The sequence below is a fragment of the Antennarius striatus genome, chromosome 9 (genome assembly GCF_040054535.1).
Source record: "Antennarius striatus isolate MH-2024 chromosome 9, ASM4005453v1, whole genome shotgun sequence".
Lineage (NCBI taxonomy): Eukaryota > Metazoa > Chordata > Actinopteri > Lophiiformes > Antennariidae > Antennarius > Antennarius striatus.
Genome location: NC_090784.1, coordinates 7,566,565 through 7,585,529, shown reverse-complemented (window position 1 = coordinate 7,585,529; position 18,965 = coordinate 7,566,565). Strand labels below are relative to the sequence as shown.

The following is an 18,965-nucleotide window of genomic DNA, read 5'->3' as shown; positions in this document are numbered from 1 at the left end:
TTAACGTTGAGAGATGCACATTTATACAAATATTTCATAACCATGTATGCTTTGTAACAGCAATTCTATGTTGAACGAACCGAAAACATGTAGCATGATGGTAGCACTGCTCTCAGAGATCTTGTTGATAGCGGTGCAGATGTATTCTCCATAGTCGGCCCGGGCAACAGACTTGATAGTGAGCTGACTACGGTCGGAGTTAAACAGATGATGTGAAGGGTCGAATCTCATCGGCCTAGAAATTAGAGAACAACATATAGACTGGTAATGTTAGGATTAATGTCCATCTAAAATAAAGGCAAACCATCCCAACATTTGCAAACACAACTTAGAAAAAGTTCAAACAGTGCAGAAAATATTATGTTTTAATAATGTATTATTTATGATAAACATCTCAATCAAACAAAATAAAGGAAACAATGAACATCCTAATTAATTACATTTTTCGAAATATTGAAAAACTGATGCATAATATGTCTAAACTGAATTCATGGAGATACAAAACAGATGCACCCGTCTCCTCAGATCAGGACTTACATGGTCCAGTTGATGCTGGGCTTTGGAAGTCCATCCACCAAACAAAGAAAAGTAACGTGGGTTTGTGGTCCGGCCAACACTGTTTTCTCCTCTTGTTTCAGTTGCACAGTCGGAGGAGCTGCAATGAAATAACCACATTTCAAACTATATTTAATAAATTTAACAAATTTATTATTAAGACTACAGTATGCTATGAAAGGGACCTAGCAAAAATGACATCCATGGTAACAGTCACTGGTAATGATCAGACACTGAATAAAGTTTTGCTTGAATTACAATGATCTTTGTGCCATTCAGATCACAAAGCACTCTTTAATGTTAATACAAAAATACTGACCATTTACAACCACAGAGATGGAGAGTTCCTGATAGATGGGTCGTCCTCTGATCTGGGCCCGACACAGGTAGATCCCAGCATCTTCTCTTTTCACTTTTTCAATAATGACTGTGTTATCAACAAGCTGACGCACACGCATACCCTCTGGAGTGAAAAAAAAGCAGACACATAATGAAAGACAGGGTGATGCTGAGGCACAGTGAATAATGGGAAGAGGTTTCATTGTTATCTTTCAAAAGCAGACAAACTTGCATTAATGTTAAGATGACCAGATGACACAAGTGACAGATGCTTGAGCCAAAGACCAAGTACTGGCCCCGGTTGTTGGTCCTACCATTAGCTGGGATTGCTTGCTTGTCTCTGATCCAGTGAACTTCCACCGCTGGCTGGCCGGTCACCACACAAGGCACTGCACCATCGGTGCCCTCCAGAAACTCGTGGTAGGTGGAGGTCTGACCGAATGATGGACCCTCTGAAGGCAGTTAAGATGCGGAATTATAAATGATCTGTAATTAATTGAAAGACCTGTCTCTGTAAACAAGCTAAATGTTAACATACCATAAACATACAGCTGCTTCGCAGTGTTGTCACTGTGTCCGCTGTCGAACTCACACAGGCAGATGTACCTGCCTGCATCCTCCATGGCAGCATTCTTAATGTACAGTTTGGAGGAGGTCTCATCCACCTTTGATACCTTATCTTCATCATAGATTTCTTCGTCATCCTTTTTCCATGTTATATCTCCGTCTCCCCCAGCTAGGACAAGAGATATGGAGAAAGAAGGAAGAGACGGAGGGGAAATAATCATGCAGACCGGTGCTGTGGTTCAGAATCAGTCGTTTACAGCCAAGAATTTGAATTGCCTCACCTTTACACAGCAGCAAAATCTCTTCTCCCACCAGCACATCTTGTTTACTTGTAATGATCTCCATTTTTGCATCTATAGGAGGACAAGAAGAGTCTTTTTTAGCACTGCTTTTTACAACATGTCCAGGAAACAACACCTGAACTTTAATGAAGAAAAATGTTTTCTTATGATAATCCTAATTCCAATCTAAGAAGACACATTATACGTAGTGATAAAGGTATTTATTGAAGAGAATTAACAGTTTTATTTATTTAGTTATTTTCCCAGTTAGATTTAGCATCACAGCAAAAAATATATATATTTAGATAAAACAGATAAATATATTTAGATGAATGATTATTAAATTGTAAACATAAAAAAACATTATAAATGTTCAAGGTTTTTATTATACAGTTTTATATGTCAGATTTTTACAGGTTTTATTTTTATTTTATAGGTCAGACTTTCCAACATTTTATGGTCCATCATATTACTTAATAACCTTTTATAGCCCATAAAAATTTACCTCATCTTTAGCTTTTACAGTAAAATCCTGCTGAAAGGTGTTGTCTGCAATTCATTGGATTCAATGTTATTGATTTAAAGAGGCGTAAACTTAATCTAAAGCTTATTCTCATATTTTTGACAACAAATGTCAGTTTGATTTGAAGATACACAAGACTTACTTTTCTTTAGTTTCAGCCATGTGATAATTATCAAAACATTACTTAACATTGCTAAAACTGAATAATATCTTACCTGTCCTGCATATCATCATCACCATCAGCAGCAGCAGCAGAGCCATTCTGAGACTGTCTTGGTTCATGTTCACCAAGCTGCTGTCGGTCCTATATCACTTAAATCAAACTTCTATAGGCTTTATTTTCAGTGTTATGGCTTTCTAGTCCTCATACAACGCTGAGCAGAATGTCAAAATAAGTTTTCAAGATTAAATGACAATAAGCTGCAAACAACAAAATGTCCAATATTTATGACTCTAAGTCACATAACTTTGTTAAGATAAGTGTCTGTGTCAGGGGTTATATAGAGGCTCATTTGTGATGAGAGGAAATGAGAAAGGGGTGGAGGGAAAGACAGAGCGAGAGTATCACTCTCATCCCTGTTTTAGCCACCCCAGAGTTACTGTGAGTCATTAAAGAAGACAAATGTAGGATGTTGAGGGATGGACATCGTCCCGCTCTCACGTCTTACATGACTCCGTCAAACCGCATTCGTCCATACCTATCCCATGTTTGTTTTTCTTTTTCTTGGCTATTATTTCTCTCTACCCCCCCCCCCCCCTCCAGGCTACCAGATGAAAGCAGGACAGGACGTGTCCCAGGGGAATAAGAGATGCAGGAAGCTGTTTTTATCTATCCATCCTTTCCTCCTCTTACAGTTTGCAAGAGTTGCACTCATCTCGAGCACATGGATTGTGAATATTGAAAAGAAATGGTTGTGGAGGGAAGTGTTCTTAGTAAAAAAAATTGCCACAATATCACACTGGTGAAGTCCTGCATGAAGAAAAGTTCTATTGTAAAAACAGATTATTAGAGCATATCCTCCGTCTATTTTGTTGACGATGAGATGACCGTAGCTATCTGGATTCTCAGGTGTCACTGGAGACTATCCCAGCCTGCTACAGGTGGGTACACCCCAGGTGGGAGGCCACATGAAGGAAAAACACACTTACTTACACTCACACCTACAGAAAATTTGGAACTGATCAGTTCACCTAAACTGCATGTTTTTGGAGGTGGGAGGAAACCAGAGGACCCAGAGAGAACCCAATGCTGAGGGCATTTTATTATTAAATAAGTTCTTCTTCTTTTTTTTAAAACTAAAATCAGGAAAGCAGAAGTAGCTACTGAGAAATAAGATTTCCTGTTGTTTGTGGTTGTCAATAGGAAAGAAAAATGTAAAAGTATTTTATATGCAATGAAATGAGTAAATATAGCTGTTTTGCATAAGTTTTGATTTTAAAGAAATTGTAACACTCAAGTAATGAACAAAACCAGGGCAGTGGTGAAAGTGAAACCCATGTACAGAAGCTGTGGTCTTCACATAATGGCTGTGGGCCCAGGTCTGGCTGACATCCACATGTCTACCACTCACTCTCTCCCACATCGTGTCACACATTGTCTGTTGTTCTGTCCTTTAAAGATGAAATGCCCCAAAAAATAATGTTTATAAAAAGTGATGAACACATACATGAGGTTTTTATTTATTAAGAACTGAACTTTCTTTTCCTTATTTCCTGTCCCTGACAGTGTTCACATAGGCTGAAACAAATTCCTTCAATTCAAATGCATAACCTCAATGTACCTCAACAGACCTCCGTTGGAGCAGTTCTTCTGTTAAAACAGCCATTTCCTTCACTTTGAAGCTGTTTGTCTGTGATTGCAAAAGGAACCAAATTAGACAGTCTTTAACTACATCTCGTGCATTTAATCATCTTATTCCAAACACATATGTTTGAATGAGTAGTGGTGAGATAAAAATACATTAAAGGCTTTAATCAAAGTCTGAATGAAAGCTTCCCCCCTGGAGCACAAAAATAGATGCTCAAAGTTTCTGATTACCCTCTCATGGACAGTCAGTCATAGTACACATGAGGCTTTTACTGTAGACTTATGGACATGTCCTAATAGGAAAAACAAGTGTAAATAACAGGATAATGTTTTGGCTGCCTTACTTTCAGGGTTCTGGATTTTTGCATGTGTATTGCTGTCCCACTGTTATACATTTTAACGTCTGGGCACCCCTCCTGTCAAAATAAATTTTGGGGTTTTTTTCATCCCTCTGGAAACACTGTGAACATTGTTTTTTCTTAGCACTACCTAATGCTTCTCTCACTGTGTTCTGACGAGCAGAACGTAAATCCATCAGTACACATTAATACAGGATTTGAATTAAGGTGGGTTACAAATAACTTAAAGGATACAATGTTCTTTCAATAAAAAAACACTGGACCTGCCCTTTATTTGGGAAACAGAAACTACCGATCAAAGACGGTGTGTGATTGGATCGGAAAGGACCATCATAATACTTATGTCATACTAACTGTATGTCAGTGAACAGAACAGAACTCTACTTTTAAGCTGAAACTTTTTAATGTGAAGTGGGATTCTGTTTTATTCTGTTTGATTGTGTTTCATAACTACTTTTCAGTACGAGACATTGTGTCAAAATTTGCATTTGTGTCCTTGGGATCACAGCTTGGCTATCTCGTCTTCACTTCTTGAATACTGTCTGTGGGCCCATCAGGAGATTCTATCCATCAGTCTCGGTCTTGACCCTGTCCTATACCATGTTCCTTTAAGTGAAGATGTGACCAAATGAACCACTTACACAGCTTTTTCATCTGCTGATGATTCTTTCCTCTGAGTCCTATCACGTCTATGGGCCAACAGCCAGACTGCCACTCCCTCCTACCCCACAACAGCCTATCGGTGTCTCTACAGTGTAGTCCAGCAAGTCAATCCAACGGTACAAAGTCCAATAGGACCACCTATCAGAGTGATAATCGGGATGTTATTACAACTCTTTAGAAGAGGAGTGTGCTCATAATGAGTGCTGTTAGGGAGGGCCAATATCAACAGTGGAAAGAAGTAACTGAGCACAATTTTTCATGTTTATTCTTTTAACTAAAAAATTAACAAAAACTGTTTTTCCCTTAACACTGCAGTCTGTAATGGGGGGAAGCAGGCCTAAACAAGGAAATGTGAGTATAGTAAAATGTTTTTATGAAATGACAGGGAAGACATCCGGCTCATACAGACTTTAAACTAGCACACCGTCAGTGCTCAGATTAATTGATATCCCCAAACTGCTACGTTAGTCATTGTTGTTGTTTTTAGGTCCATTGGGGACCAGAAATGGCATTCAGGTTCCATACAATACGTCAACATTACAAGCTAAATAACAAGAACCAAGGCAGTCAGAGACTGCAACATCCCGTGACACACATCCATCCATCCATCCATCCATCCATCCATCCATCCATCCATCCATCCATCCATTTTCTTCCACTTTATCCGCCGCAGCGGGTCACGGGGAGCTGGAGCCTATCCCAGCTGGCGTAGGGAGTGCCAGTGCACCGCGGAGCCACACACAAAGACAGAGAACCACGCACACACACACTCACTCCTATGGGCAATTTGGGACCAGCCAATTAACGCGAAGCGCATTTTGGAGGTGGGAGGAAGCCGGAGAACCCGGAGAGAACCCATGCAGACACGGGGGGAGCACCGCCTTGTTGTGCAGTGACAGCACTACCCAATGCGCCACCGTGCCACCGCAACACCCCTGAATTCTAAATTTTTCCTTGACTTACTTGCATAGGTCAAAGATCAAAGCTAGTGATCTGACCTACTTTCTTAGATCAAAGCACTAGCTTTGATCTATGGTCTTACTCACACTGGCCTTCTCCCTCTATCTATCTTATTCAGTTCCTGAGTGTATAAAAGTTAAAATTTGACCTTGACCTAGTTTTCTCAAGGTCAAGGTCATCATCTCATTTTCATCCCCTTTGCCGCCCGAGTAATGTTCTTTTTTTTTTTCATCTTTCTATCTGCAACGGTTAAGGAGATATTTGGTGGACAAACTAACGGACGGATGAACGGACAGACAAACACACAAACGCTGACAATTACAAGACATCGCTTTGAAGCGGGATGTAATGATGATCAAAGAGACGCCATCAGCGTCATGGGTTCAGCCCTCTAGAGTGGAGGAAGAATGTGAAAAGTTAAAATTCTCCATAGCTAATTGTTACACTGGAGGTGCATGGTAAACCAATCAGTGACGGTAAACTTCTGGCGACAGCCACCGTCTGTGAAGACATCAATTTCCACCTCAGTAACAATTCATTTGCATCCTGGGGAAATTGAGGACATGGAATCTGAGCTGCCACTAGACCATGTTTAAAGGCTCGATTGTTGAGGTAGGCACCAGTGGTGAAGAGAAAATGAAGTCACAGAAAGAGGCATTTGAGGTCTGGCTAGTCCAGGAGTCTCCTGAAGGAGAGACGGGTCCCAGGAGGGCAGAACGGCTGGCTGCTAATGAGCATGACTGTTTGCATCACACGTCTACCCTAATACAATTGCTGTCTCAAATTCTTGAGCCAATGAAGGTTATTTAAAAAATGTGAAACTGAGTCACTTCAATCCCAAATGGACCATTTCCTTGACCGAGTACAGATTCATTGTTGTTCTGAGACTGACTGAAGTTGGGTCAGGTCAACAACTGACACAGATTCGCAGTCTCAGTGTCAGATTAATAAACTTAATCAGGGAAGAAAATATCAGGATTACAAACTACAAAATTTACACCGAATCACAGTTTACAAAAATTAAATACTAACTGAAACTAAAGTACGAAATAGAGTCATGCCATCATTCCCTCTACACAGCTTACACCCCAATCTATAGTATGACTGCATCATTATGATGCAGGATACTGAATGCTCAAGCACAAAGATCATAATCAGTTCTTATCTGCTCAAGAAGGAGCTGTGCATGTGTGTGTGCATACAGTGCCGTCATACATACTTTAGTCTGTGTGTCAGTAGTCAAGTGCTTACGTCAATGACTAGGTCTGGAAAAAATGCTATGGAATTAGAAATATTAAGTCTAATGTAAATTTATGCTTAATTTGTTAAAAACTCAAAAGAGTTTATTGTGTTTTTCTCACCTTCTCCACTTTTATATAAATGGGGAACACATTAAACTAATTAAAAGAAAGGGTCCCAAATAAAAGTTTTTAAAAATCAACCATTGATGTGACAGTTCATTGGTTTTTCATTCTCAATCACCTGTGCCTACAATAAGACAGGAGCATTCTTATATTTATACCAATGTAGTTAAAAATCCTTTTTTCATGATCCAACAATCAAGTTGAAGAACATTTTATGATAATCGGTTTGTAAAATATCCTGTTTTCACACGACTTTGGCCTTCGTTCTCAGCATATGCAAACTTTGATTAAAATAATTTAGTCATTTCTTCACAGTGGGCCTATATAATTATTGAACACAACTTTATACTGTATTAATATTTGAATAAAAGATTGATTGCTTCATGTGTACTTTCAAGAATTCTTTTCATCTTTTTCTACTAAATACACAGAATTGAATACAGTATATTCTGTTGTAAATATACTTTTAAAATACCTTAAGACAAGTAAACAACTACAGTATTACACAGAAGGAAAACATTTGCTTTACTGCTTCTTTCTTGTAGTCAAATTCAGAAAACATTATTTGTCCCTCAAGGAGCAATTAAAGGCACGTAAAAGAGACAGAGAGCTAATGCCAACAATAATTACATTATTTCAATGACTATTGTCTCTTAGCAGTGACGTGAGGTGAGATTCATGGCTGGTGAGGCACTGATCTCATCATAATCAGATTTATAAACACACTAACCTATAGTGTAGCTTATTCACCATTTAATTATCAACAGTGAGTGGGTTATTTTTTGTCTCATTGCAGAATTATTTAAACATACAAACTGTAACACAGAAATAAGCAGATTTGATTAAAAATCTTATGTTGTTACCTACACGTTTTTTATGTTATGTTTACTTATAAATGAAGTCTATGCACCGCTCCTTCTGAACAAAAGCATTGAAAAAAATTTTGGGTTGAGATATTTAACCCTTCATTTTTATAGGAAGGCACTTGACTCAATGACTATAGATTGTAGTTTGCTGTCACTTCTTTTGCAGCCGAGGAAGAAGAATCCCCGGCCGAATTCCTGGGATCACCAGCGCCCCCTACCATGAGGCAGGAGAACTGCATGACTCACTTCGTGTCTTCTTCCAGCGATTTCAGGACCGCTCAACTCAAGAAAGACGTTACACACATGCAGTTGTTGACAAAAAACACCGTACATTATATACATTAGCTAAACTACGAGAATTTAGTTCATAGAGCAAACGTGTTTGAACATTTTAATAGCATCATATGGAGAGATAACATTACGGTCTCATTGTTTAGCTGCCAGCACAGCTAGTCGAGCCATTGTGCAATCCGTGGTGAGGCTCGGCTGGCTGGTGCCTCACCGCAGGTCTCTGCTCCATATTTCAGTGGTAAATGTGAAAATTCAGCGATTTTGAGTAAAAATAATCAAAAATTGGTGACGATAAATTGGAAAATAACTTTAAAATAAACATCACTGGATAAATGTAACCATTTAATTTATTTTTTCCTTTTTTCCATTTTTTTCTTTTATGATGGCAGGTGAAGCCATGCCTCACCTGCCTCCCCTGACCGCACGTCTCTGCCTCTTAGATAATGGACCTACAACACTGCAGCAGTGCGTACCGTGTATTATCATAACTACTGACTTGTACACCTGTGGATTGTGCATATCCTGAACATCATCACATTGCTAAAATAGCAGCAAATCTGTCTCTAAACTAAGAACTGATCCCCTCCTCTTCCTCTGCTCGGTCCATTGTTATCAGTCTGTAAGTGACTTCTGCTTCTATAATTACCTGACATATTTATGCAAAGAAAAGAAAGTAGAGAGGTCCTTTGAGGTCAACCTCTGTGTAGGCCAACCATTGTTGTTTCATAAACAACTAACAGACAAACACAGCTCCCCTCCTGTACACCGCAGTGCGTGCATTGTGAGTATTTTCACTGATTTTGCGTTTATCCTGGACAAGTCCAGCGTTTAGTCAAGCTCCTGCGGCTCCGCATGTCTTCAACTGATAATAGGAGTAACTTGCATCATTTCCTGCTCCATGCTGTTCTTTTCCTGACTTCTTGCCATACAGGAAACCCATCGTAGATCTGTCTCGTGAAAACACAGACAGGTGGCGGACATGGTCATCTCACAGGTGATCGCTTGACTTTCTTTGAGCATGTGGATTTTAAAAAGCAACATTGGTTTGTGACGAGTGAGCATTATTAGCCATTTTATACCAAGTGTTGTAACAGAGAGAAATGAGACCCACATAAAGGCATGTCAGGGATGAAGAAAGGGCTTTAAGTTCTTATCATCAGATCTTTTTTCAATGTATAACAACATAACAAGGTCTGGAAAAATACTAAAATTCACCATGAGGTATTCTAAACCCATCTGTCATTCAGCTCATCATGGATCTGTCATCTGGAGCCACTCTACATGATCCAGAGGATCTGTCAACGTTACAAGGCATCACTGAAATACAAAATACAATCAGCAACAACAATAGGAGGAAGACAGACGGTAGGCTGGTCTGCAGTCAACTTGTCTACAAAAAGCATCTGTGCATGTGAGCAGAATAATCATGTGTCTATTTTAGACATACAAAGCAGAATAGCTAAAGAGACATTGTGTCTGCTACTCCTCACTCTAGCCTTGGTTTTGCTGTAAAATGTGACATCATTATAATCCTCACTGACAGGATTGTGATGATTTAATCTTCCATTAAATTATTTACTGAACATTACATAAATAGTAAATCTCTGTTTCGGTGGCGCACGTCAGTTTACATTTCCATTTAAAACTGAAAGGGAAGTTGTTGACTCCATCCAAGATTAGAAACACAAACAGTATTTTACCAGAAAGGACCCATGTTTATTTGACCCATAGTTTATTTTGCAAGCTTTGGTACGAAGAATGAATTCATGTCCAAACATTGCAGCAGCCTGTGAGCAGTTTCCCTATAGCTGATATTTGAGAAGAACTTCCGTTAAGGATGCTTTATTCCAAACACTTTCTAAATTTACAGAGGTTAAAACTGGCTGTTTTAAATAACTGTTATGCTTTGGATTGATCTAGACACAATGGGGAAATCAAAATAATCTTTATGAATCAATGTTTATCTAGTAGAATAGAGAGTTCATATGCAACACATCAGTCAGTGCAGAGCCGACAGCGCTTCTGAATGTGGGTGATGTTTGGTGAGCATGTAAGCTCTCCGTGCTGCATTAGTTCAAGTAATTTCTTCGAAAGTCTGATCTTATCCCCTTGTGTTGGCTTAGAGCTTTCCTTTTGTTGAGTTTATGCGTTGGGAACGTGGTGATGGGAAAAGGAAAGATTTTCAATACAACAATGTGCAGCAAAGCCTTTCTTTCTGTCTACACGTAGAAAACAGCCAGAAACCACCCAAATCTGGACCTCCAGACTGAGAGAGTCGTTGGTTTGTCAGAGCCCTTGGAGGATTACAGTATTAGATTAGATACCTTCACATTTCACATTTTAAATGCATCCTTGGCCTCAGTGCTGCTCAGTGTCTCAGTGTCAGTGTTCCTCACAGAAGTCCAGAGGTTTTGTGTTGTTTATAAAATGTCCATTAGCTCGTTCCACTAGGTCTTAGACTGAGAACCGGAGGGTGGCAAGTTTAAGACTCGCCCATGGACTAAAACTTTGGAGTGTGAACTGGTAGCAGGAGAGGTGCCAGTTCACCTCCTGAGCACCCTGAGGTGCCCTTGAGCAAAACACCATCCCCAAAACAAGTTGTTCACAGGTTGCACCGTGAAGGAGTTGCCCTTCGCTCTGCCATCATCCTCTGCTTTGCAAGCCTACATGCCCGTGCGTGCATGCGTGCGTGTGTGTGTGTGTGTGTGTGTGTGTGTGTGTGTGTGTGTGTGTGTGTGTGTGTGTGTGTGTGTGCACTAGAGCCTGTATACCTATGTGTGTCAACATATTAAAAAGAGTGGAAAAATAATTCCCCTACGGGGATTATTCAAGAATCTTAATCTTAATCTTAATCTTAATCTTAATCTTAATCTTAATCTTAATCTTAATCTTAATCTTAATCTTAATCTTAATCTTAATATTAATCTCATTCTCATTATTATTCCTATTCTTATTCTTATAGTCTTTTCTTGCTGTGCAGGCACCATAATAGAATAAATATTTTTCAACAACACAGAAATTCTTGGAATACTGTACAGTATATCAGCTTTATACCAGTAATTCAAATTGCTGATTCAACCGATGACATTTGGTTAAACATAGATTTCACAGAATGAAGGACATAACTGTTCTCTCCACCACATTAGGATAGAAAGAGTGACCAATCCCCAGCCAGTAGAGATGGAGGGATGATGACTAAATATGGGTGAATATGGTGTATTCTGCATATATTGGAATGTGTTTTGTGGGACTGTACTGTACGTGAAACTTTACAAAGCCAAAATGTTCATACACACATTCTAATCAGAGACACAGAGTGACTCTGAATGCTCCACCTGTCTCTGGGAACCGTTTAGACCTCCGTGACTGTTGATATTCCGGTGCCTCATTCAGGGATTTCTGCTGTTTATTTTGTTTGAGCTTTTCTGGGCCAGTTTCTCCATATGCCATTAAAGTCGACGTTGCTCTCCATGCCATCACCAGTGTTGACCACCCAAATCACACCCATTCTTAGGAATGAAGGAAGAGAGACGCGCTGCTTAAACAATAGAGAGACACAGTGACGTCAACAAGTGGCTCCAGTACGTGTAAGTCGTGCAGAGGAATGATCTGAGTTTATTCACTTCTGATTAATGCTTAATTAATTGTTTATTAATGTTTTATCCTGGGCATCTCTGGTCTTGATGATTATCTAAAGAATCAGATATTCACTGATTCACCATTTTTGTTTGTTTAGCAAATTAAACTCATATTACTTCCTGGGCTCCTTGAAGTCTGACTTAAGATGAAGCCCAGCAGGTAAGCGCTGAGGAAATCATGTCAGGTCATTTGTCTCCTGGTCTGCCTCCTCATACCCCCCCTTGCAGCCTACTTGTCTGACTTTGTGTCTACATTCCTACGTGACTGGTCCAGGGTCTGGCAGTGCCAGTGGAGGCCGCCATGGCAGCAGATAACACTAACTAGCTTCCTGCCATTACTGCTAATTGCCCAATGGCCCGGAAGTGTGCAGACACCCTGGGTGGGGTGTGACTGAGAATAGTGCGTGTCTATGTGTGTGTGTGTGTGTGTGTGTTATTCATATTTATATTATTAACATGTCTACAAATATGACATGCATGTAGCACCATACCTGTCTGACTTTATCGTTAAATGTGTCTTCAGTCGTGGAGCGTGCTGTAATTATAATCGTGAGAGTCAATAGAAGGGGTTAAGGGTGAGTAGACAGTGAGGAGATGGATGGGAAAGATGGTATGCAGCCAGGAAGAGTGTGTCGTTTATCTATGTGTGTCATAAAGCAGAAGAGGAAGCTCCATCATCAAACTGGGTAAACAGCTCTGAGCTGGTTGACAGAGGCTGACTTCAATATTAGAAAATCAGAGGTATTTCAGGGCAGGTCTGTGTGTGTTTGAGCATTCTATGAATAAAAGTCACACAGACTATCCGGTATTTATTTAACAAAATGGAATTTGGGGAAAAAACAGCGGTTGAGTAAATAAGAAAGTAATTTTTGTTGCGTCATGTATGTTACAAATTATGAATAAGGAGACTGAGACACACAATCCTGTACACAATAATGTCATTTATTAAACATTACAGGAAGGCATGTGAAAGTGCATCAGCTTTCAATTCACTTTGTTTAAATTGTGCTAAATCACAAAAAACCAGGGCATGTTCCTGATGACGTCACTGTGACATACATAAAGGGGAGGGATGATGTTTAGACGTTTTTCTGCCTGTCTATCTGCTGATGTCCACAGCAGATGATATGACTATGGGGAGGATGGCAGTCCACTGTATGAAACCAACAACGTCAATTGTGGACAATTTACATTAGCTTTGCAAAGGCATGAGAAGTAAGTTTGACAAAAAAATCTAAGCACTGCAGTTTCACATTAAAAAGGTCAACCTCTGACCCACAGGTCTTTATTTATTCATTCACTTATTTATCTCTTTCATTTAACCACGAAGTCCCATGAAATTACGAATCTCTTTTACAAGACACACCTTTGTTTATGATGGTGAAGAAACTAGTTTTCACTTGTTTCAGTTTTGCTAGATGTCCTTATTTACTCTGTGGCAACAAGATGACAGGTTGGCACTTATTTTCAACCCACGCTGAACAACACAACACTTCTATGTACATTTTTTGTCATGTCCTGAGTTTACACTCTTGACTTAGACTGAATGGAATCAGCCAGGGATATATAGTCTGCACAGCAGCTGCTAACATCCAGCTTCAAACACACTTCTAATGATCATCAGTCATGGACAAACTTAATGTTCCTCCATGGCTTAATGTGGGAAAAGGCTGATGGAAATAAGTAAGTGGAGCTCAATAATGCAGCCAAGGAGGTAGAACATGTCCTCACGTTGGGGTACTTCTCCTTTGTGAGTAGTTCTAGAATTGTCCATGAGCTCTGGACTTCAGCTGAATGTCGGCTTGTAGAGTACACATCTCATCTTCCACTCCAGAACAGTTCAGGTGAAACAGTGCTGCAATTTTTGTGAATGAATCAACTCCAAAATCTTCCAGAACAGGATAACACATGAATGTAGCAACTGACTCATGCAAAGTCTTGAAACCATTGGTCAAACTCTGACAAACATCTATCAATCTGTTCTGTGTAGCATCGACCGTCAGGTCACACACAGGCCTCCCCTCACAGGGTCTAGAAGTTCACCAAATCACGGTGCTGCAGCTGAGAGGAGAGATGTTGCATCTTCCATTTGAACTCATTGACTATTTAACTAACTGTTAGATTCTTCAACAAATGCCTTCTTTGACCATCTCTCTTCTCTCTTGAAAGAGCTTCTCTTGTTAACAATGAGGTGGCTCACAGTTAAAAATAATCCCCTTTGGGTTTGAGATTCATGGGAAAACTCTCCAGTCTAATTAAATTAAGTTTGATTGTCCTTTACTGGAGTTTTAATGGCTAAATGTGAGCACTGCTGAGGGCTGAGGAAGTCAACTCACTTAAGAAGCCTTGGCTGACTGAGCGTAATAGACTTTAAAAGATTACAGGATCCTGTGTGGAGTTTCTGACTATCTTGTGTGAGCGTGCATGTCTGCAGTGTGTTGATCAGAAGAGGGCATCAAAGCAGACCAGCATCCTGTGGGCAGCCCAGGGCAGGACCAGTGGGCACACGGCGGCAGCGATGTGGGTGTCCTCAAGCAGGCACCACACCGTCTGCCTAAACACACACACACACGCACGCACGCACGCACGCGCACACACACACACACACACACACACACAATGCCCCTCCTGGGCACAAAAGGCCACCATGTAATTGAAGTAGTGTCAGAACTCATGGGACAGAGATATTGGAGGGTGGAGGAGCTTTTCTACAGCATTAACCATCATAATTGAGAAGCTAATGTTATACTTACAGTGACGTGTACAATTCAAAAACATGACAAAGAAATGCTTTACACGCCTTTGATGGTTGCAGTTAAATGAATGAAGATTCAAATATACTGTATATAGATATATAAGTTTGGACTTGTTCTACATGACTGTGTGTGCACTCAGAAACCTGACAGAAGACCATTTGTTTTAAGTATAAGTATACAGTATAGTCAATGTGTGTTTTAGAGTAGGACACAACAGATCTTTTAGCATCAACAACATGGTAGTGTCTTTGGTTCACTACATGACTGTTAACAGCATGTCTGACTCACCAATGTCTATAAACAACCTGACACAAGGGAATCTGCGTGTTTGGTATAGATACATGTATTTATAACATTGGTTTTTAAAAATATCCTGTATACATCTTGAAGTGTTGATGCCTGTCATGATAGTTGTCTCTGTTTTTGCAACATTTATTTCATGTTTACCCATTCTAGAGACAGGAATCCTTCATATGTGGTCTCTTTTTTTTAATTGAGGTTTTTCCTCACCCAGTTGGAAAGTTTGAGGATACTGCGTACAGATTGAAAGCCCTCAGATTATTACAGATTATGTTTGAATTTTTGGTATACAAGTTAAATTTGATTGACAGATTTGAATGTTAATGTTTATTTGTATAAAACAAGTATAATTCTCAAATGTTGGTTCGTTCATGATAAAAATCTCTTCTCTACATCCGTAGCTGAAATGAATTTACAATATAATTCTATTGTGAGTACTGAATTAGTATGTTTTTTACGGAATTCACATTTTTTTCTAACGCTGATGGAAACTGAATGGTCATTTTGCTCCTAAAATCTACTGTAAGCACAGAGACATTTGTAACATGATTCATATTTGTCAAAGTTTCATGATTACTGATACTGTCAGGCTTTCAAACCTAATGTCAATTTATTATATGTATGTCAGCAGTTAAAACGGTTCACCGCTTTGCAATCATCAATCTATTCTACTAAGAAAGAAAGACAGAAAGAAAGAAACGCACTTTATTGTCCCTCTTATCTTTTCACTCTTACTGTATACATTTTTGAACATGCATTTTTATATGTTTGTACAGGCCCTTGAACGTTTACACCAGTAAGCATGCAATTTAATAGACAGTGGGAAGCAGAGCGACAGGCAGTGACTTCTTGGTGCGCCCTGAAATGAGCAGCTTGTAGGGGGGGGCGGCGCCTTGCTCAAGGGCGCCTCGGCAGTGCTCGGGAGGTGAGCTGACACCACCCACTGTCAGCTCACACTCTGAAGGTGACTGGACGGGAGCGGTGCCGCTCTACCACTGAGCCACTGCTGCCCCCGATTTAATTTAGATACCAAATCAAGGTTAAGGAAAAATAAGAAATATTACTTAGTTTATATAACATTAATCAGGTTATAAGGATAAAAACTACTGTGAACATCAAGTGTGATGAATAATCTCATAAAACCTCACATCTAAGCCTCTGATTTACATCTTATTTGTTGCCATCATTGTTTTAGAACTAGACGCCATGTTTCAACTGCCTAATTTCAAAATTAAGTGTTTAAATGGTCTAATTCTGAAACAGCAGCAGCACCATACAGTACACGTGGACTATTATGATGTTGTGATGATGTTTGCTGCCACCTATTGGTTAAATCAAACAAATTGTTCTGCTGAAACAGACATTTGACTTGTTGCAGTTTTGAGCAGGCAGGGTGAACCCGAAAGCATGGGAGTAGAAGTAAGTCCAAATCCAGAGTTTAATTTAAATCAGTGTGTCCAGTTAATCAAAAGAGTTAAACAAATCCAATAAGGAGCAGGGGAACAGGCAGAATCCAGGAAACAAACAGAATCAGAGCACAGTGGTCACATAGAACAGGAAAACTGGATAGTAGAATAAGTCACTAACAATCTGAGAGCTGAGTGCTGAATACAGTATATGTAGAGTGGAGCTTGACTGGATGATGAAGAGTAGGTGGCTGAGCAACACAAGTGACAGGATTGATCTGATCGCAAGCAGGAGGGTGGAGAAGGCTCTGGAAAATACAGCCAGGAGAGTTAATGACAGAAAGACACTGGTGTGGGTGGAATCAATGAATGAACTCAAGTCCTGACAGGAGTTCTGACAGAAACCACACAAGCCCTTCAGTAACTTTCTGCCAGAACAATGACTCTCCAAACATGTTTGTGTGCGTAGAATCGTCCATCTAGGCACGTAAGACACGGGAGACAGGATGTCTGTGTGGGTCTTTGTGGTCTGAAGAATTTATTCATTCATTCAGCCGCCTTCACACTCATAACAAAAGCACAGAAAATATTTTAAATCAACTGACTCCTGAAAAACTCAGCTGGAGTTTGGCACAATTCAGAATAGGTTTATAGTATGTCAAAGCACTTTGTACCGTCTGCCCTGAGGATATTATAAGGTGTTTATGGTGACAGACAACTTATCTGAACTGTGCTGGAAAAGAATGTGAGGGGAATTCTATTTTATCTTTTTATTATGGTGGCTGAAAACCCACTTATGATTGTTATATATTTTTCCACTGACCACACTAATAATTTCTTTTAAAAAAAATTCAAGTCCAATATTTTCAGGTAAATTGCTTTTTCTTGGGTTACAGTTTGTTATGCTGGTCTAATAGCTTTCTTTCAGCAGTGTTTGCAAAATTAACTTCCTGATTTTTACCACAAGACAATGTGGTAACAATTACAATTACAGAGCTTTAGTTAGTAGCGTGTTATAGCCAGGTGTTAACTACAATCACATGTTGTTCCTGGTTTAGGTGATGTTAAGCCTAGTATGCTACTGCTGAAAATTTTACGCAACCACTGTGAAATTTTTATTTTGTTAACCAGGCATCATACCGTTATAACACTGCTACATTTCCTTATGTTACAAGACAACTTTTCCATGACCGTGGTGTATTTGGAAAATGTTGAGGTTCACACAAAGTACTCGTTTATATATCATATTGCTCAAGGGTTTTACAGTACCAGGTAATTTAAAAAGTCAGTTGTATAAAACTTGTAATTACTTCAAGTTAAGAACAAGACATAGTGATACTTGTAACCACTTAACAGTTACACAGGAATGAGTGGGGACGAAATTACAGCCAGGAAGTACAGCCAGTTATGCTGTTTGTACGTAGTTATATTACTCTTTTCATCATGTTTAATAGTGGAAGTAAAAAAAAGAAGTATTAATAGAGTATAGAGGTGTAGAATATTCACTCAAATGACTCAAACGATCAGTGTGGAAGTAGAATTTCTTTATTGCCACAATCAAAGGTTTTTTGTTTGTTTATACGTGTAAAATGTACATACTGGATAGCATGAGCCACAAAATAATTATTCACTGGTAGAAATTGTCACGTAAAAAACAATGATATCATTAAACTAGCTATAAATCATATGATATGCTTTCACTTTAATTCTACACCTCTTTCACGCTACACCTTTTCTTTCTCTGTTGTTCAATCCAAACTCCAAGGCAGAGAAAAAGTCTCATTCTCCATCTCTTTGCGAAGGACGGATGTGAATGTAGCCAGTTGTTCTGAGGTGAAATGGTTTTTCCAGTCTCCAACAACACCTAATACAATACACACACACACACACACACACACACACACACACACACACACACACACACACACACACACACACATACTCACTTATACTACCTTACCGGGTCTCACTCATCTTTGCTACTTTGTGGGGTCCACCCTTTCCACTGGTGCTACAACTTTGTAAAAAATCAGGCAAGCTGGAAAAAAAATCTATTTCACAAATATCACTTGAGTTTAACATATTTCCAAACTTTTGTCTCCAAGTAAGTTTTTTGCTGCATTGTGAGGCCCAATTTCTAGCATTTACTACCTTAGACGTCCTTTTTTACACACCTGCACACACATTTCTAGCTTTTATATCGTAGCGTGGTACAAGACATGTGACAAAGACATGAATGCTTTACATTAACCCAACTTTATCAACAAACAAGAAAAAACTTCAATAAATA

The 18,965-nt window shown here is 39.4% G+C and overlaps 1 protein-coding gene across 1 annotated transcript in view; it reads right to left on the bottom strand.

Annotated features, from left to right (window-relative positions):
- The window catches only part of ncam3 (neural cell adhesion molecule 3), a 41,119-nt gene that overhangs the window by 4,103 nt on the left and 18,051 nt on the right, over positions 1 to 18,965 (bottom strand). Inside the window, exons 6-11 of the mRNA XM_068323588.1 lie at positions 1,743 to 1,814; positions 1,433 to 1,630; positions 1,209 to 1,346; positions 875 to 1,018; positions 538 to 655; positions 81 to 235 (exon numbers count right to left, since the gene is read on the bottom strand). Of these exons, the coding sequence (XP_068179689.1) occupies positions 81 to 235; positions 538 to 655; positions 875 to 1,018; positions 1,209 to 1,346; positions 1,433 to 1,630; positions 1,743 to 1,814 (825 nt within the window). The remainder of the gene's footprint in view (positions 1 to 80; positions 236 to 537; positions 656 to 874; positions 1,019 to 1,208; positions 1,347 to 1,432; positions 1,631 to 1,742; positions 1,815 to 18,965) is intronic.